At 44.7% G+C, this 20,973-nt stretch overlaps 1 protein-coding gene across 10 annotated transcripts in view; it reads left to right on the top strand.

Annotated features, from left to right (window-relative positions):
• The first annotated feature begins 660 nt into the window (after nt 1–660).
• Nucleotides 661–20,973, top strand: part of nhsl1a (NHS-like 1a) — a 45,612-nt gene continuing 25,299 nt past the window's right edge. For 4 of the 10 annotated variants that reach the window (XR_009790424.1, XR_009790423.1, XR_009790420.1 and 1 more), the window contains exons 1-7: nt 661–2,797; nt 10,556–10,663; nt 11,870–12,015; nt 15,730–15,804; nt 17,442–17,670; nt 17,837–18,031; nt 20,245–20,531. Coding sequence is in view for 5 of the 10 variants with exons in the window: in XM_061787167.1 (XP_061643151.1) it covers nt 2,167–2,797; nt 10,556–10,663; nt 11,870–12,015; nt 15,730–15,804; nt 17,442–17,670; nt 17,837–18,031; nt 20,245–20,531 (1,671 nt within the window). In the remaining 5 variants the exon portion in view is untranslated. Of the gene's footprint in view, nt 2,798–7,668; nt 10,384–10,555; nt 10,664–11,869; nt 12,016–15,729; nt 15,805–17,441; nt 17,671–17,836; nt 18,032–20,244; nt 20,532–20,973 lie in introns of those variants that run through there. The other 6 variants (XR_009790428.1, XM_061787167.1, XM_061787153.1 and 3 more) reach the window with 4 other exon arrangements.

Below are 20,973 nucleotides of genomic sequence, written 5' to 3'. Positions count from 1 at the left end.
TGAAAATGTATATTTACTGTTGATTTTACAGTTGGGCAATACAATACTCGTTTCTATAACTTGGCACAGGGGGGGGGGGGGGGGGGGGGCTGCACACAAAATGTTTTCCCTTTTTTTTTTTTTTACTTACATGGTGCTTGTACTGAGACGTAGAAAAAAACATGCTACATGTTGCAATTGTTTTTATGCTACTCTGACCTGTTTCATTGACATGCACCCACCGCACCCCATCCCTCAGTTGTCTGTCAATGCACATCTCATCAGAAATGAGAGCAAACACCCACCCCCACCGCCCCCCAAACAAAAAGCAAAACAGATAGGAATAAAAATGCCTCTTATTGTCAATGAGATTGAAAGTAGCTCCTTGCAGACATGTATGTAAAGTCTAAAAAATAAAATAAAAAAATATCTAACATATTTACAAAAAGATATAGTAATGCGAGCAATGAATAGAATTGACAGATCCAAGAAAGGTCGATTTTGTTTTTTTAGCTGTTATCAATTGCTAATTTGGCTATTTTTGTTAGTCAGTTCACAAGGCAAAGCAAGCTAGCCTTTAGTAAAAAACACAACAACGTGAACTGTCGTATCGACAATACTCCCACTTGTACTGCTAAGAAAAGCTCCTGAAGATTTCCCCCGTAAATGTCAATCAACAGTTTTGGTCCACCACATATCATATTTCAGAAGATAGTAAATAGTAACAACATTTTTTTTTTTACCATTCATGAAGCATTTTATTAAAACTATTACATTAGTAAGTGCTTTACAGAAGGAGAAAGCCAACAACAAACAAGAAGGTGGTGCCTTGAGATAGCTGTTATTAGACTGATATTTTTTTTAATTTGACTTGCGAGTTAAAATTTCAGATACAAGTCCTTTTTGGTGGCGGGGAACTCAACTAGCTTCACAACAACCTGCAGTTGGTGAACAGTTCTTCGAAAAAGAGACTTCAAGCTGTTTAATGGGCCTCGATGTTAAAGTTTGATTGAAAACTAAACAGAAAACATAGAATTAAATGTGTATTTTAAAAAAACAAACATAACTTTGCCATAAACTCTGGTAGCTTAATGCTAACACATAATGGAAAATGCGATAGACTGGCTAACGAATATCATTGGTGTCGTAGTGTTATAACCCTTTAAGATACAGATATTTGAACAAAAATGGTCGAGCAATACATGTAGGAGGCTAATACAATGATACTCACTGCCAGGCATATATTCTTTATGCTCTACAAAGAACCACTGATACTATTGGCCTTACTGAAGAGCTGCTCCAGCTGCGAAAATCTTTGTTTTTTTTAATTGCCCCCACCCCGTTGGCCACCAGAAGGAGAAGCACAATGTCCATCTAATTAAAGCCAACATTTTTAAATTTCTTTACATTTCATTTTATTATTTCGTTGCTGTATGTTTTTTTAAATACATTATAATATTATAAAGTGATATTTTTCTTATTAAAAAACATTACAAAGATATTAGTTGGTATTTGAGGGGAGGCTGGAATGGATTAATGGCATCTCCATTCATTTCAATTGGGAAAGATGACTTGAGATATGAGAGTTTAGAGTTACGAGTGTCCTCACAGAACAATTTAATCTCAAGGCACCAGGTGGGCGTCAGGTCTCACTTTTCAGACGGACGGAGGCTTGGTGTGTCTCCGCCTTTAGTAAGAGTACTTTTGCCACCTCTGCTGGACTCTTTGACTTTACTTGAGATAAGATGCGATTGATTTGGGTGCCAATGACTCGATCTAAACTCCTCAATCTGATGTGATGCACAGTGTCAGGGTGAGCGGTCACATTAGGGTCAGAGATCCAAAGAAGGAAGGACCCAGGGTGACTCTGGAATTGAAGATGGCGCAACATGTGTTAAGGTCAGCGACCATCTGCAAACCTGGATAATCCTCTTTAGTAGATTAGCAACACATAGGCGACACTTAGAGGAAGACCCCATTTGTGTTCTAGTGCTTCTGAACTGCTGCAAGGTCGGACGAGTCGCTTCCAACATGGAAATATTTTTTTTTTAACTGGAGGTTTTAGTTGCAGCTAACTGAAAAATGCAAAGCGCAAACTAGATTTTTGTTGTGAAGAAAGAAGTATTCCACACTGTCAGTGAGCCGGGGGAGCCATTCTTTAAACAGCCAATTGGTATTCATGGCAGAATGATTTCTTACGTTGAGTGTTTGGGTGGAGACGGGGTGGCGAACGGTGTAGCGTCCCACTGTTGGAATCCGGGACCGGATGAGGAGCAAGACCAACTTCTTCCTCGCAAGATCGCCCCACTTCAGCCCAAGACAGAGGGCAGCCTTCGGCGACGCCTGCTGACGGCTAAAATCCACCAGCACCATGAAGCCATTTGGGGGAAAAATGCAGGGATGGCTGGCTGGCCACCCTATGGTGACAAAAAGCCCCTCCCATCTCAGCCACAATATCCCAGCCTCTTGTACAGCCAGCGCTACTTGCCACAAGGCCGAACCTATACCAGCATCCCCTCAGAGGCTCACAGCAAACCGTCATTTAAGGGCGAAGATCCCAGGAAGAAAACCGTGCAGTCCCATCACATTCCCCGGCCGGCCCTCATCCAGTGGCGACGTACCAGCACTTGCCCTCCCACCCCGGAGCCTCGCCCTGGCTACACCCCTCTGGACCCCTCGCCTCTGAGAGTTGCGCCTCCTTTCAGGGAGTTAGAGGTGCCATTGCAATACAGCTACCAGCCCAGCAGGAGATGTAAGAGCAAATTCTTCCGCTTCAAAAAGCAACAACGGAAGGAGGCTACACCCCTTTTGCACAAAGGTATACAGAAATTGTGGAGTATTGTATTAGGTTGTTTTATATGGAACCTGGGCGATGACATGAATGCGTTTTATTTACGAGATTCAAAAGGTGCAGGTGAGACTTAGTAAGTTGCGTGCAAGATACAGAGGCGCAGGTGCAACTCACTAAGGCTTGCCGCAAACGTGACTGAAGTAGTCCATCGCGAAAAAATTACAATTGGCAACTCTTCGCCACACATCAAGCGATTGACCACTGTACATCTACCACTGTGCTCCAACAGAAAAACTGCTACCCTCTATTACGTTTTGAGGTTCCACAGAGTATACTGTATCGTATCATTTTTTATTGAACCACAAAAACATGGTGCGATTGTCAAGGAAGAAGCGGATTGCGGAACAAAGAGGAAATGGACGACAATAGAGAGTGTGGCGATTTTGACAGGTTGTTCGCAATGATTGTTTGTCCCATTCACTGACCGCACCCATGCACTTTGGCGAAAGAGACTGCATCCTTTGATTTCTTGACACAAGTACATATGAAATTATAAATATAGTCAATATATTGTAAACCACTATATATATATATATATATATATATATACTGTCACTGATGGTGTAGTGGTACACTCGCCTGACTTTGGTGTGGGCAGCGTGGGTTCAGTTCCCACTCAGTGACGGTGTGAATGTGAGTGTGAATGGTTGTCCGTGTCTATATGTGCCCTGTGACTGACTGGCGACCAGTTCAGGGTGTAGTCCGCCTTTCGCCCGAAGTCAGCTGGGATAGGCTCCAGCGTCCCGCGACCCTAACCAGGATAAGCGGTGTTGAAAATGGATGGATATATATATACTGTAAATTGTATCAGGCGGCACGCTGGATGACTGGTTAGCACATCTGCCTCACAGTTCTGAGGACCTGGGTTCAAATCTGGCCTCGCCTGTGTGGAGTTTGCATGTTCTCCCCATGCCTGCGTGGGTTTTCTCCGGGTACTCCAAAGGTGTACCCCACCTTTCACCCGAAGATAGCTGGGATAGGCTCCAGCACGCCCACACCCTAGTGAGGATAAGCGGAAAGGAAAATCGATGCATTGATAAATTGTATCACTACATCTTGGTGGTGCCACAGCAGATGTTGGCCGGCTTGGTTTATAACATAATATTTAGATAATATAATATATATATATATTTTTTTTTGTGAAAGCTCGTGCATTTTTGATTGGCTGTTACATCTGCAACGTTGTGATGCCATTCACCGGTGATTCAAATTTTGAATTGCAGCAAACCCAGTGGCTGACGGTTGATCACTCAGGAAAAGTAGTTCAGCTCACACTTCAGTTGGTTTCGGCCGAGTCACTTGGTGTTCGACAAATGTATACCGCACCTTATGTATCTTTCTTCTGCAATTTACTAAGTTGCACTCACACCTGTCGCACTTCACACGCAACTTACCTATCTCTCGGGCGCGACTGACTTAGTAACTTTCGTATCTCAAGCGCAGACTTAGTGAATCGCGTGTGCGAGAGATACGGAAGTTCCGTGCGAGATACAAAAGGGGCGTGAATGCGACTTGCTAAATTGTAGCCGAGAGATACATAAGTCGCATGTGAGATACAAAATGTGCAGCTATGACTCAGCAAGTTCGCTTGCGAAATACTTGTCGTGTGCAAAATTCAAAAGTGTGACTTACTACGTTTGCAGTCGTGAGCTCGAGACTGGGGTCAAAGTGACACGAAAGAACACAGGAGTGTATATCATCATTTAGTGTTATTTTATTTTACCCGATTTCCCGCCCCATTAAATTTAACATAGTCATTAAACATAAACAGGCAAAAAAAAAAAGTCAAGCATTAATATAGAGATGCAAGGATAACAAGGATATACTGTAAAGACAATAGGAGAGGTTAATACTCACTAGCTGAACATTTGACAACAAGTCTCTAAATCACAGTTTTTGATACGAAGACTTTTATTATTTCCATGTATCTACAGTACATACTGAAAATGAATGACCGTCGTTTTCCGGATTTTACTTGTTGGATTTCATATAAACGTACCCTAAAGTAGGAGTAGCCCTAAGTGTTCATCAAAAACAAGACAGAGGATATATGCCTAATATATATATATATATATAGTTACAGATGATTAAAAGTGAAATACAACTAAACTGGACACCACAGTTGTCCTTTGATTAGCCCTGCTTTCTTTGAGCTTCTGTTTGCAAAGGATTAGTTGCAGCCGCATGCGGCAGGCTAACAGCTCATTTGGAAGACAGATGGCGTCCCCGTTGAACAGCTGCTACTTGGCAGTGTCACCTGTGAGCCTCACGTGCCTTCGGACTCACCAAAACCACCCCTGAATCTAGGACTTCACGTCTTCCTGTATTTTTACGGCCATATCAGTGGACAGGGATGTCCAAGCGTTTTCCATTGGGGGGCACATACAGAAAAATGGAAGGAAGAGCACTTAAAACATGCAGTGATGCCTTGACTTACGAGTTTTTTAAGATTCGAGTTATCGCTTGGCCGATTATTTATTACATTTTTTTGTCTTGATACAAGTGCACTTCAAACCCCCACCGCTACACGGCGCCAGAAACGTCCCATCTTCCAGCCACCATCAAGTCACATTCATAGATGAGTTAAGAAGACTACATACACCAACACGTTGTAGCAGCCCGGCTAATTGACGTGCCTCCATGTCGGCCATGTTGGGGAGGTCGACGTTCCCATCGAGTGGAAATACATGGACGTTGTAATTAAGTCCTAACTTGGTCATTTCGCAACCGATTTTCATAAAGTCTACTTCTTTTGTGAACGCCAAAGCGTATGCTATCAATACACAACATTTAGGAAAAAGACCCCAAAAATATTTGTACATGTGAAAGCTTACTCGTGTCCCTTGATGTAATTTTTTAGTGTGGTACGCAACCGCATGCAGCATAGTGTGCCGGCACCCTTATTCTTTCAGTTTTCTTGCCTTCCACAAACATGGAATGCGCTGAGGACTTCGACCTCCCGAGCTGAGCGTCGTCGTCAACATGGAGCTCAAAAGGGGCGTGTCTAATCTAGCTATACATATCCGTGGGCACATTGTTTTTCTTGCAGTGTAAGGACATTACCAATTGGTGGCGCTACTGCACAATTAAACTGGTTTGCCAACTTCCAATTGACCTCACAGAAGAAAAAATGGCTGGATGGATGGATAGATGCTTATTAAAAACATTAAATCAAAAGTTAGATTTTTGTAACATTCAACTTCTATTACAGTTTTATTTTTAATTTAGAAAAATGGTGTGCTATCTTTCAAAATGTACAATTTTTCTCCTAACCTTTTGATGCTGTTCGGGTTTAATTCTATCATTAGAATATCTGGCGGTTCAATAAGAAAAGGTGCAAATGGGCGCCAGGCCGAATTTTGGACACTGCAAATCTATGACAAACAAATAGAATTGAATGTACGCCGCTTTCCTGTTACAACAAGGCGACCTACTTACTGTATAATGAATCCAACTCATTAAAGACGCAGAGAAGAAAGACAAGCTGTCAGGCATCAAGACAACTAATGAGTTGCTCCACTGGCCTCAATAGTTGGCACACTTCGTAAGCGGAACCATCTCAGTTTTATGACTTACACCCCGTATCAAACTCAAGGTTTGGGGGCCAGATCCGGCCAGCCGCATCATTTTATATGGCCCACTAAACCAAATCCAGTGTCTCTGCTTCATGTTTCTTGCGGAATAGATTTGCTATTTTCATTTTGGCAGAACATCAATAGCAAAATAGCCACGTGTCCTTCATTTTAAACGGTTTTACAAGCATTTCTTTTCACTTAATCCCTTCTTAACATAAATTCGACAATAGTTGTTTAGTATACTAAACTATCTGCTTCCCACTGTTTTCCCACAAATTTTTAAAATATAATAATGATCAAATGCATGAGGGCCATTGTATACTGTATATCAGGGGTAACTCGACTTCAGAGGGTCCTACCTTCTAAGTTTTTCGAGTCACGAGACATCGTTTGGTCGATTTCTTACTTTGTGTTGCGCGGCAGAAATTTCATTAATGAGTGAACATCAGCCCAACTCGTCGATAATGTCCTCACAGAGACGCACACACTCAAGCACGGGGAGCAAAAAATAAGTCACACACAAAATCCCACTGTGAACTATGCCTTCAGAGCTGCGTGTGTGTGTGTGTGTTTAAAATAGCATATCTACTTGGTAACCATTATCACACGGTGACCCACATGAAGGGCACACCTGTGTGGGTTGGCTGACTGCCAATGTGTGTATGTAGCCAGCATTAAACAGCTGCAGCTCATTCAGAATGCTGCAGCTCAGGTTCTGACCAGAACAAAGAGATCAGAACATATTTCTCCAAATCGAAAATCTCTACATTGGCTACCAGTCAGCTTTATAATAGACTTTAAAGTCCTGCTACTGGTCTATAAATCACTAAATGGTTTAGGCCCTGAATACTTTAAAGACATGCTAATGGAATATAAGCCCAGCAGGACTCTTGAGATCTGCCGATTCAGATCAGATAACGTTCAAAGCAAACATGGTGAAGCATTTAAGCTGTTATGCTGCAGGCAAATGGAATAAGTTGCCAACAGAATTGACATCTTAAATCCTGGTTAAAAACTTTTCTTTTCTCTTATGCTTTTTAGAACATTTCCACTTTTAATATGATCTTTCCTGCACTGTACATTGTTTTTAGATGTTTCTCTCTCTGTGTTTCCAAGTGATTTTACGCTGCTTTTTGATTTGATCTTTTGTTTTAAAATGCTTTTGACCACGTAAAGCACATTGAATTACCTTGTGTAATAAATAGCCTATATACATAAATTTGCTTTGCTTTATGTGTGCATGTAGTCCAGTGATTCTCAACCAGTGTGCACATTAGTGTGCCGTGAGCGCTCTTCAGGTGTGCGGTGGGAAATGATAGAATTTTACTTAATTGCTGAAAAAAAAAAGATCTATTTACAAGAAATAATGTATCTTTGTTCCTCTCTTTATTGCCTGTGAGGCTTATTGACAGACAGAGCAAATAAATGCTCTGCTATTAGAAGGCAGGATGTACATGCAGTAATTACTGTGTATCCACTTTTTGTGAGATTTTTCAATTGTAAAATATGTGCCCAGGCACCATAAAGTTTGGAAATGACTAGTGTAGTCACTGATTGTGTAGTGGTACATTCACCTGACTTTGGTGCAGACAGCATGGGTTTGGTTCCCACGGTGTGAACGTGTGTCTGGATGGTTGTCTGTCTCTTTATGCGCCCTGCGACTGACTGGTGACCAGTTCAGGGTGTAGTCTGCCTTTTGCCCAAAGAAAGCTCCAGCACCCTGTGACAGGCAATATTTTAGTCACTTTCTGCTGGATCTCATGGTGTCGGCTAGCATTATTTTGAAGCACTCGTTGTCAACAACGAGTGTTTCTTGTTGTTGTGAGAAAAAAACAGTCCTCCCACTCTCATTTGGTCATCTTTCAATGCTGCAAAGAGGAAAATACACTTACAAAAACACAGCCAGTAAAAATAGTATTCCAATGAGCATTACAGTACTTACAGTGTAGTATTTTGTATGTTAAATGTTGTACAACATTTCTCTGAATGTCCTGATGATGCTACCCACAGAGAATCTGCTCGAATTGGGCTGGACTCTTTTGTCCCACTTCTGTCATTGTCATCCCATGATCAAGGACAATAGTTACCCAAATGTCATCGGTTTTGATTTTTCTTGGTCTTCCTCAGCCTCTTCCTGGACGCCTTCGTCCTTGTCCGTCACCTCTCATATCAACTTCTATGCCTCTCTGTATGTCCATTGTGGAGGGAAGCATATTTGCCAACTGTACACTGTGAACTGGATTCAATTTATTCATTTTAACCTTTATTTATCCAGGTAAGCTAATTGAGAACAGAATGTCATTTGCAATGCCGAACTGAATGCAGACAGCAGAGTAAAACTACATTACAACATTTTATCCTGCCCATTTGCTCTAATCACATCCTTGGAAACCTGTGCGTTCAATTCTGAATTGTTGTGTTGAAGTTGTGCTCATAATTTCCTGCCAATGTTTTTTTACAACACGATGTGAAATGTGTTTAGTGACTGTGAATGTGTTTAAGATTTTGCAAAAAAGTTTGAGTTTTGCAACTTTTAGGCCAAGTACCTGAACAGTGTGTTTAAGGTACGGCTGGGCGATTATATGATTGCGATCGCAGATCGTGATAAATTTTCTGTCGATCTCAGTGATCAGCTGTGTGCGTATTTACGCCACCTAACATGGCGAGAATGTGCGTGACAACAGCCAATCAGAATCATCCTTTTCCTGTTCCACTTCCATTTGCAAGTTGTGGGAGTAAACAAAAACTGCGCCTGCTGGGCTCACCCGCACCGTAGAGAAATTGAAACTCCCGGTCCAACTCAACCGTCGTCACAAGGTGCACACGCAGCGTCGTCGGCGCCCTGGCGATGAAGGCGGCCAGCCGCTCCGCGAGTTTCCAACGCAGGTTGTGTGGCAGTGTCTCCAAAGCGACATGGAACAATGCTATTAACGAGCTGATGTGCAAAGCATGTCGGCGTCCTCAAAAAACAGGCAACACTGTGTTTATTCCTTTGAAGAAGTATTGATTGTGGAAAGCATAAAAATGCAAGCGCAGGCAGTACATCCTGTCACTCACTGCTGCCATATTTTCACGACCACAAGTCGCACCATATTAAAAGGCGCAGTCTCAGTTACGGGGTCTATTTCTGTATTTAACACATACATAAGGCGCACCGTATTATTGGGCGCAGACATGGTAAAACATACGCTAGCTTAAATCATACGGTAGCATACATGCACGCTAAAACATACGAGCGCATGCATGCTAGCGTATGTTTTTAAAAAGGCAGCGGGAGCAAAACTGAGTTCGGTTGTACTTTATTGAAGTATTTGTAGTGCTGTTAACAAAAGGTGTTAATAAAACGTTGAGCTTCAGTACTCTCTAGCTGCTTTAGTTTTCAGCACAGCTGCTTTAAAACCCATTAAAAATGTTTTTAATCATAAAAAATGTTGATAATAATCGAGATCGGAGGATATAAAAAAATGAATCGCGTTAACTTTTTTTGACAGATTGCCCAGCCCTATTTTACTGTAAGGGTTGGCCAAAAGAGTTTTTGACTTGAAAATGAGTTTATAGGCCACTGAGGATTTGGCTCAGAGAATGGGATTTAGTTTTTGAACAATTGTCATCCCCCACCCTCCAGCGTGGCATCACCAGCGAGGTTGGCCCAGGGCATCAACACACCTTTGTGTGCCACTGGAAGACAAAGAGAGATGGGATTGAGGGAGAGAAGAAAGAGAGGCAGAGGATAAAGATAATAGAGAAGTGTAGGATTGAAAGAGAGAGAGAGAGAGAGAAGATAGAGCGTGAGATATGATAAAGAGAGAGGGAGGGAGATGAAGAGGAGTGTGAGCATTACTGCGTTGCGCTGCAGTGGTGCTCTACTGCATTCCTAGTGTGTGCGTGTGTGTGCACGTGTGTGTTTGTTGGCGGTTGGAATGGTTGTGATCGGCGCAGCCATTAAATGTGTCTTCAAGTATCTCAAAAAGAACACAGGTGAGTTTCTTTTCATCTTTGCATGCTTGGATCTTTGCGCGCGCGCGCGCGTGTGTGTGTGTGTGTACCCATAGCTTGACCACTTTTGTAAAGGCTTCAGGTGCATGACATGCCGGTTACCAATAGCAACCGCCTCAGTAAGCGCTGCGTCCTGATTTCATTCTGTCTGCAGAAAAAGACGGCGAGCGCTGGTCCGTTCACTACACTTCGCAGAAGCCCCAACAGGGGGCGCGCTTCATTCCTGCCGAAAAGCCCCACGCCAACACTGAGGACTTGCAAGGTCAGAGATCTTCCAAGAAGCAATTATTCACTGCATTTCGCAAAAGCTGTGTGAAAAAAAGTTAATGTATTAATGCTATATTTGGACTGTATTTCTCCTAAGTCAACACAGTTTAATACGATTACATCAGTCGAGCCTTGAGACATAAGTTGAATTCGTTCTGTGACCACGCTCGTAACTCAGAACACTGAAATCACTTTTCCCATTGAACTGAATGGAAATGACATTAATCTGCTCCAGCCTCCCAAAAAAACAAAATTTTTGGTGACTCTGTTGGAAGCCACCATATTTTCCAAGTGCGTAAACGATGATGTCACCGTGCATTTACGTCAAGATGTGGACACACAACGAAGCTGACAACATTCCAATTGAACGTTTACGTTTACCAAAAATGACTTTGGCTCGGGCGCGGCACGGTGGCCGACTGGTTAGAGCGTCAGCCTCACAGTTCTGAGGACCCGGGTTCATTCCCCGGCCCCGCCTGTGTGGAGTTTGCATGTTCTCCCCGTGCCTGCGTGGGTTTTCTCCGGGCACTCCGGTTTCCTCCCACATCCCAAAAACATGCATGAATTGGAGACTCAAAATTGCCCGTAGGCATGACTGTGAGTGCGAATGGTTGTTTGTTCCTATGTGCCCTGCGATTGGCTGGCAACCAGTTCAGGGTGTACCCCGCCTCCTGCCCGATGACGGCTGGGATAGGCTCCAGCACGCCCGCGACCCGAGTGAGGAGAAGCGGCTCAGAAAATGGATGGATGGATGGACTTTGGCTCGGTTTGGGGAAAGGAATATTCCACCCCTGTGAAACCGAGGCGTTTTATTCCAATGGAGGTCTTTTTATGGAATATTTTTATATGTTCCATATATATAGGTTTGGGCATCGAACCTGATTCTAATCAGAGTTAGGCGGTGTTTAGGGCAAGTGACGTTGCTTGAAACGTCAGTCATTTTGACACATCGACTTAGATAACCCCTCAGAACTTCCACCCGTATAAGCTTATTGGTGGCTGTTTTGAACTGAAACTTGCCAGCCAATCAGAGAAGGGCTTCCCTGAGTAGCAGACCAGACGAAAGGGTTAGGGAAATATGTTTAGAAGCAAAGAATATAACATCTCAATACAGCCTGCATACTGTACTTGTCCCAACAGCCAGATTTTGTGCAGCAAATATTTGTTTTTGTGCCTTCTCTTTACATGGATGTGTGTGCAGCATATAGCGGGGTGACTCAGCATGGAGACAGCAAAGCCAGCACCTCTCTGCTCTGCACCCCGTGCCCCACCTCCTGCTCATCCTCTGGACTCCACCAATCAGAGGGCAGGGTGCACAAGCGATGGAGAGACAAAAGGAGGAGGATGGTGAGACCCTTTCATGAACATTTTTCAAGGCTGCAAATTTGAACATAAATACAGTGCTCAACATAAATGAATCCACCCACAATAGATTTGGGACAACATTAATCTTAAATTTCCTTTCAGAATGTATTTTTTTTTAATGCATACTATGCTACAAAATACTCCTACAAATATGCATCTGTCAATTTTCTATCGTACTTGTCCTTATTACCTATCCCTGACTTTGGGTGAGAGGCGGGCAAGGTACACCATGGACTGGCTGGAGAAGCTTACTTTATATACACAAGACAACATCTCGACGGACATTCGATAATTTTCTAACTGTGTCATTAATATGACATGTTGGTTGGCCTGAAATGAACTTCTTCACAGTTAACTGGTGTCACATGAAACCCTCAAAGCTTTCATTTTCCTTTTACTTTCCCCTGCGACTGGATGTGAGCAATCCACCCCGCACCCCGCCTCTCAACCAGAATATGTTAGGATGGACCCCAGCTCCTTCCCATGGACTCACCACCTGTGGGATGGGCCATAGGGGTCGGGTGCAGTGTGAGCTGGGCGGTGGCCGAAGGCAGGGACCTTGGCGATCCGATCCCCGGCTACAGAAGCTGGCTCTAGGGATGTGGAATGTCACCTCTCTGGCAGGGAAGGAGCCCGAGCTGGTGTGTGAGGTCGAGAAGTTCCGACTAGATATAGTTGGGCTCACCTCCACGCACAGCTTGGGCTAGGGTACCAGTCCTCTTGAGAGGGGCTGGACTCTCTTCCCCTCTGGAGTTGCCCATGGTGAGAGGCGCCAAGCAGGTGTGGGTATACTTACTGCCCCCCGACTCGGCGCCTGTACGTTGGGGTTCACCCCGGTGGATGAGGGACTAGCCTCCCTCTGCCTTCGGGTGGGGGGATGGGTCCTGACTGTTGTTTGTGCCTATGCACCAAACAGCAGTTCAGAGTACCTATCCTTTTTGGAGTCCTTGGAAGGGGTGCTGGAGAGCGCTCCCGCTGGGGACTCCATTGTTCTACTGGGGGACTTCAATACTAATGACGTATTGTGAGGGTCTGCTGGGAATGTCTGGCAGAATCCCCTGTCAGAAGGAGTTTCAACTGCCACCTCCGGCAGAACTTCACCCACTTCTCGGGGGAGGTGGGGGACATTGAGCCCGAGTGGACCATGTTCCGCGCCTCTATTGCCGAGGCGGCTGACTGGAGCTGTCGCCGTAAGGTAGTCGGTGCCTCTCGTGGCGGCAATCCCCGAACCCGTTGGTGGACACCAACGGTGAGGGATGCCGTCAAGCTGAAGAAGGAGTCCTATCGGGCCTTTTTCGCCTGTGGGACTCCTGAGGCAGCTGATGGGTACCGGCTGGCCAAGCGGAATGCAGCTTTGGTGGTCGCTGAAACAAAAACCTGTGTATGAGAGGAGTTTGGTGCGGCCATGGCAAAAGACTTCCGGACGGCTTCGAGGAAATTCTGGTCCCCCATCCGACATCTCAGGAGGGGAAAGCAGTGCACCACCAACACTGTGTATAGTGGCGATGGGGCGCTGCTGACCTCGACTCGGGACGTTGTGAGTCGGTGGGGAGAATACTTTGAAGACCTTCTCAACTCCACCGACACGCCTTCCCATGAGGAAGCAGGGTCTGGGTTGTCTGAGGCAGGCTCTCCTATCTCTGGGTTTGAGGTCACCGAGGTGGTTAAAAAGCTCCTCGGTGGCAAGGCCCCGGGGGTGGATGAGCTTCGCCGGGAGTTCCTAAAGACTCTGGATGTTGTGGGGCTGTCCTGGTTGACATGCCTCTGCAACATCGCGTGGACATCGGGGACAGTTCCTCTGGATTGGCAGACTGGGGTCGGAGGGTGTGTTCCAACTACAGGGGGATCACACTCCTCAGTCTCCCTGGTAAGGTCGATTCAGGGGTGCTGGAGGGTCCGTCGGGAAGTCGAATCTCAGATTCAGGAGGAGCAGCAAGGTTTTCATCCTGGCCGTGGAACAGTGGACCAGCTCTACACCCTCGGCGGGGTCATCGAGGGTGCGTTGGAGTTCGCCCAACCAGTCTACATGTGTTTTGTGGACTTGGAGAAGGCGTTCGACCGTGTCCCTCGGGGAGTCCTGTGCGGGGTGCTTTGGGAGTATGGGGTACCGAGCCCCCTGATACGGGCTGTTTGGTCCCTGTACGACCGGTGTCAGAGCTTGGTCCGCATTGCCGTAAGTAAGTCGGACCCGTTTCTGGTGAGGGTTGGACTCCGCCAAGGCTGCCCTTTGTCACTGATTCTGTTCATAATTTTTATGGACAGAATTTCTAGGCACAGCCGAGGCGTAGAGGGGGTCCGGTTTGGTGGCCTAAGTATTGCATCTTTGCTTTTTGCAGAAGATGTGGTTCTGTTCGCTTCATCAAGCCGTGACCTCGAACTCTCACTGGAGCAGTTCACAGCTGAGTGTGAAGCGGCTGCGATGAGAATCAGCACATCTTAATCTGAGACCATGGTCCTCAGTCAGAAAAGGGTGGCATGCCCTCTCCGGGTCAGGGATGAGATCCTGCCCCAAGTGGAGGAGTTCAAGTATCTTGGGGTCTTGTTCACAAGTGAGGGAAGAATGGAACGGGAGATCGACAGGCGGATCGGTGCAGCGTCTGCAGTGATGGGGACTTTGTATCGGTCCGTTGTGGTCAAGACGGAGCTAAGCCGAAAGGCGAAGCTCTCGATTTACCGGTCGATCTACGTTCCTACCCTCACCTATGGTCACGAGCTGTGGGTCGTGACCGAAAGAACAAGATCCTGGATACAAGCAGCCAAAATGAGTTTCCTCCGCAGGGTGTCCGGGCTCTCCCTTAGAGATAGGGTGAGAAGCTCGGTCATCCAGGAGGATCTCAGAGTAGAGCCGCTGCTCCTCCACATCGAGAGGAGCCAGATGAGGTGGCTGGGGCATCTGATTCGGATGCCTCCCGGACGCCTCCCCGGTGAGGTGGTCCGGGCACGTCCCACCGGGAGGAGACCCCCGGGGACGACCCAGGACACGCTGGAGAGACTACGTCCTTCGGCTGGCCTGGGAACGCCTCATGATCCCCCCGTAAGAGCTGGATGAAGTGGCTGGGGAGAGGGAAGTCTGGGCGTCCCTGCTAAAGCTACTGCCCCCGTGACCCGACCTCGGATAAGCTGTAGAAAATGGATGGATGGATGGACCCCAGCTCTCCCCTGACTGCAAAGAGAATAAGTGTGATAGAAAATGGATGCAAATGGATGGTGGAAGGAAGGCTGGATAATTACACGTCAATGAGTCTTGAAAAGCTACATTTTACATTTTAAAATCTTGGAGAGCTTGGTGGAGAGCTATAGCTATTTGTGATCCATGACTGCGAAAACGAACGAGAACTGCGCACAAGGGCGTCGGCCATAAACACAGGCTAAAAATCTTGAAATATTTTGTTCATTAAATGCAGCATGGCAGCCATTATATCTATTGTCAGAATAAAGTAATATCCACACTCACTCAAATAGAAATTCGAGTCACCACTAAGTCGTGCATAGCCCTCGTGTTTATGTACAGTATGTTGAGCATTGTATATGAGACTTAAACTATCTTAATTAAACATACATCTAACATTGAAATATGAGAGCTATTCGAGTGCACAAAAATGTACATGACCTCAATTTGAAGGCCTTATAGTTAAATGTGGAACTCCTGTAGACGTCTTATTCTCTGTTCTTCTGTCCGTCCTTCTGTCACCTCAGAGGTCCACATTTTGGGACGTTCTCTCTTTGTCGTGCTTTTCCGTTTGTCTCGAGTGGTCAGTGTGGAGAAGAAAGGTAAACATGAACCCCTAGACTAGACTATAGAGTAGAACAGTACCCTGACCCAGAGTTGTTCCTCCAACATAATATGGACCTTAATCCCAACGGGTTTACTTAACAGTCAAACGCCATTGTTCTTTGATTAGGCAGTGTATTCAGTTTTCAGGCATTGAACTTGATACTAAACCAGGTGATTTGTTTTATTAATACTGAATAAATGGATAAGATAAAGTTGTAAGAGTTCATTCTCCCCTTGAAATTGACCTGAAACTTAAAGCAACAGTACACACATACTTAGCTTCTTAACATCTTAACCATTTTTTTAGAATGTGAGAAACCCCGCACAGACTAGGAAAAAAATCTTTCTTGTGTTAGTATTACTTTTATGGACCTTTTCATAATGTTTGTGAACAAACCACGGGGTACTTCTGGGTGGCAAATAATTAATTGACTACTGCTGACTTCGACTGAAAGGATGAACAGAAAACATGCGGTGTTTGGAGATGTTCCGTCAGATATATCCCAAAACGTTTTGTGTTTTTTTTCCTCATCTCATTCCCCCCCCCCCCAAAAAATCTAAATTGATCCAGCAGAGCTTGTGAGGTGGATATTTGTACAAAGATCATCACAACACCGCCTGGTGACCTAGTCGCCACTTCTAAAGGAACAGAATGGGTACCAAACCTCCATCATTGGGCTGTTGGTTATTATCCCCAAATGCTTTAATATCACTTCAAACTCATCTTACAACATGACCCTTAAAAATGAATTGCATACAGATGACTCAGTTTGCTCCGGAGTGGGCCAAAATACTGTACTTGCTGAGAGGTGCTGAAATCTTATTGAAAGTTACAAAAATTGTTTAATTGCAGTGATAGTCTCAAAAGGTTGTGCAACAAAATAATAAGGGCGCCATCATTTTTGTGCAGGCCTGTTCCTTGAGTTTGTTTTTAAAAATAATTCTGTTGAACCACATTTCCAAAGCAATGGCTGATTGCGCATTAATTTTCATTAAATCTTTATTCATTATTCCTTTTGTCAGATTAAAGTGTCACAACTTTGGGTTTTTCTTTCATTAACAGAGGCATACCAACAATTTTGTCCGCACGTGTAGGTATGGATTCCATAGAAATAGATGAATACTGTAGCTGAATTTGTAAATAGCAAATCGCAAATAGGCGGGGATTCACAGAAAAAACAGTTAATCCTCTATTTGTGTCCAGCATGAAATTTAAGTTCCTTCCTAATTGGCTGTCATTCCGTTTCACATCACAATCACAGATTCCCTGACTCGGCCGAACTCGGCGGAGACCACTCAGGTAAGGATTTGCGATCTTAAAAACTTAACAGGTTTAACATTTATGATTGCGGGCCCAATTGCTTGGGGAGAAAACCTCTTTTAACACATTCCACGCCACAGGATAAACGTTCAGTATAATTTCTGATAACCGGGGCTTTCCTGACTTGGATTGCAAGAGGGGAAAATGTGTGTGTCCACTGCTTAACAGGGTAAAACTGGCTGGACAGAGTTGAAGTAGGTTTTAAATCATCTGTGTTCCTCTACTGAGAGGTTTAATTCAACCCAGCCCTGGTAGATTAGACTAAGGTTAAAGTAGACTTACACAGGTGAATAAAGCAAGATGTTGTCACAGTCCTCAGCCTCCTCAGATGAAGAGGAAACGGTCATCCTCCACGACAAGCGTCCTCTGACCCCACTTGTCCTCAACCCTATTGATCTCACCTCCTGTTGGGACGTCTTTGCTTGTGAGACGGAGCTCTGTGTCAAAGCAGAGCTGAACCCCCGACTCCCGACCCCAGAGGAGAGGATGAGGCAACAGGCGGATGCGGTGACAGCTGAAATAGTTCCTATCAACATAACAGGTGGGCACTGGGCCTGGTCTCAGGTCGGAACGCGATTTGGGCCTGACTCGAAATGGCAAGTGAAGCACAACTCAAGTCAAATTGTTGAAAAATTACTTGGGACTTGAGCTTCCACTCGTGTGATGAGGCTTAATCTAACAAGTTGTATCTTTAAACTTGGTGACAGGTCAGAGTTTTGATCGCCAGGCCAGCTTCCGAAAACTGGCTTGCAACACGGACACCTCATCACGCCACCCTCGGAATCCAAGCCGCCGCATTACAGTCACTGGGAACCCTGTTGATGTCATCAATAAATTGGGTACAGGCTCCACTCTCGAGTGCAGCGATCGCCAACCACTTTGCAGCCGTGAGAGCTCATCAGGTGGGACGTGAGAAATGATCAAATTTCATTGAACTGGTCTGAAAATTATTATTCACGGCAAATAATGCATCTTTGTTTATCTATTTATGCCAGCAATGTATAGTGACAGGCAGAGCAATGAAATTGTCTTCCAGGAGATGGCAAAAGGTAGAATTAACCTGTGTATCCACCTACTGTCATTCATACAACAGAAAAATAGCTTTCGGTTCATCGAAACAGGTCCATAATTTACACAAGTACATTTGTGAGTATATTGAGATGAGCTCATCATTATGTCAGTATATACTGTATATCCTTTTTTTCTGTGTGGTGGTGTTCAGGGAGATTTTTCCAATGCAGTGGTTCTCAAACTTTTTACATGAAGTACCACCTAAGACAGCACATCATTATGATCAACATTAAAATACATACTGTAGGCACAAGTGTTCATCAAAAACAAGACAGAGGTTTTCGTCCTCAAAAATATATTTAGTCGTTATTCTAAGCCAGTGTAACATGATGCACAGTTTGAATTTAGGAGAGAAAAAAAACCTATTGAAATAAATGTGCATCCCTCCATTTTAAAGTGCTTATCCACACTAGGATCTCGGGTGAGCTGGAACCTATCCCAGCTGACTTTAGGTGGGAGGTGGGGTACACCCTGGACTCTTTGCCAGCCAGACTTAGGACAAACATTCATAGCTTTGGACAATTTAGAGCCTTCATTAAATGTTCTTCAAGTAATGCATGTTTTTGGGATGTGGGAGGAAGCCCAACTACCCAGAGAAAACCCATGCAAACACGGGGAGAATGTGCAAACTCCATACAGGAAGGCCAAAGACTGGGATCAAACCCCCAATGTTAGAACTGTGAGGTAGATGTGCTAACCACTAGGTCACTGTGCCGCCTCAATTAAAATGTTTGTATCCAGCTGAACTGTACTTGTGAAGTGAACAGCGATTATTTTGTGTATGATTAAAGGAGCCTGTGTAGGACACTGAGAATCACTGCTCTAATGGAAAATACACCACATTGCCAAAAGTATTCGTTCACCTGCTTTCACTCGCATATGATTTTAAGTGATAACTCATTCTAAATGATATGATGTCGGTCCAAGCTTTGCAGCTGTAACAGCTTCAACTCTTGTGGGAAGGCTTTCAACAAGGTTTAAGAGTGAGCTTATGGGAATTTTAGCCCATTCTTCCAGGAGCATATTTGTGAGGCCGCACACTGATGTTGGACTTTAAGGCCTGCCTCACTGTCCACTCAAAATCAACCCTAAAGTGTTCTGTCAGGTTGAGAATCAGCCAGTTCATCCATACCAAATTCTCTCATCCATGTCTACATCCAGCCATCTCACGGTGGTGGTGTCCTTGAGCAAGACACTGACGCCTCAACCTGCTCCCCGGGCGCTTAAGTTTCCCCCTGCTCCAGTGTGCTCCACTAACAAGTGTGTGTGTGTGTGTTCACTGTGATGAGTAAAATGCAGAGAACAAATTTCGTGTGCATACATGCATGTTCATGACAACAAAGATAAAGATGATTTTTATAGAACTTGCTTTGTGCACTACTTCACAGACATGGAACAGGAAGGGGTAATCTCCAAACTGTTTGACTGTCCAAAATCTGAAGCATTCAGAGTTCCTTTCGCTGGAGCTCAGGGGCTTATATTTTGGACATTTCCAACTTTGTGGAAACATTTTGGAGATGGCCTTTTCCTGTTCCAGGATGACTGTGCATCAATGCACAAATCAAGGTTCATAAAGACACGGCTCTCATCAGTTTGATGTGGATGCACTTGACAGGCCTGACCTAAACCATATAGAACACTTTTGAATGAATTAGAGTGGAGACTGAGAGCCAGGCCTTCTCGTCCAGGCCTTCAGTGTGTAACTTCACAAATGCGCTTCTGGAAAAATGCTCATAAATTCCCATAAACGCACTCCTAAACATTGTGGAAAGCCTTTCCGGAAGAGTTTAAAATGTTATAGTTGCAGAGGGTGGACCGATGTCATATTAAACCCTATGGATTAAGAATGGGATGTCACTTAAATTCATATCTGAGTCAAATAAGTGCAAATACTTTTGGCAACATAGTTATAGTACATATAGTATAGTATAGTAACCCTTCTTTGGCTCAATAAAGGTTGGGAAGCACCGATCTCGTGCCTCCATCAACCACAATAAGTCATTTCAATGTATTCCATAACAATTCCTCTTATGTTCCACTACAGATTCGCCTGCAGATCATCTCTCCAAACGCTCCCTATTTGGCCAACAGGAAGAGGAGGAGTTGGTCAGGAAGAAGAGAGAGTGGTTGGCGAGGAAGATCAGAGCCCCGAGAGGGGAGGGGATTGCCAGCCTCATGTTGTCCCTCACCTCAGCACGTGTTGACGGCCTCTCCTGCTCCTCTAACGTCCGCAGCCTGCCCCGCATGGCCACCAGCTCCTCTCTGGACTCAGATGCCAGCTGGAACAGTGTCTCCTACAGGACACTCAGCGCCAGTTCATCCTGTTCCCAGGTCAGTTTCCAAAAGCCGTCGTCAAGGGGAATACTCCAAGGGATAGAAACTTTGTCTAATCGCAGCATCTCTTTGACTGCTTCCCCTCAGGCCCCTCTTGTTGAACATTCTTTATTCAGATGACGAGAAGAACACAACCATAAAATATAAAATGTACTGATGACACATGCAGTGATTGTCAGTCTACTCTTCAAAAAAATAATCAGCCAGTGATGGACTGGTCCATGCGGTGGTTTCAGGAAGAATCCAACTTGTTACCCACTACAGACTTCTGTATATTAAGGGGAACCACATACAATTTGCAACAATTATTGACTGCCAGCTGAGATTTCAGGCAAACTGTAGGAAGGGACAGTAATGTCTGTACCTCCTGACGAAGTTAATTATTTTAATGTAGACAAGAAACTGATGTCTACATTTTATCCATATATTACCCAGTCTG

The sequence above is a fragment of the Phyllopteryx taeniolatus genome, chromosome 1, assembly GCF_024500385.1.
Source record: "Phyllopteryx taeniolatus isolate TA_2022b chromosome 1, UOR_Ptae_1.2, whole genome shotgun sequence".
Lineage (NCBI taxonomy): Eukaryota > Metazoa > Chordata > Actinopteri > Syngnathiformes > Syngnathidae > Phyllopteryx > Phyllopteryx taeniolatus.
The sequence above is the reverse complement of the archived record's forward strand: the minus strand, read 5'-3'. Positions and strand labels throughout refer to the sequence as shown.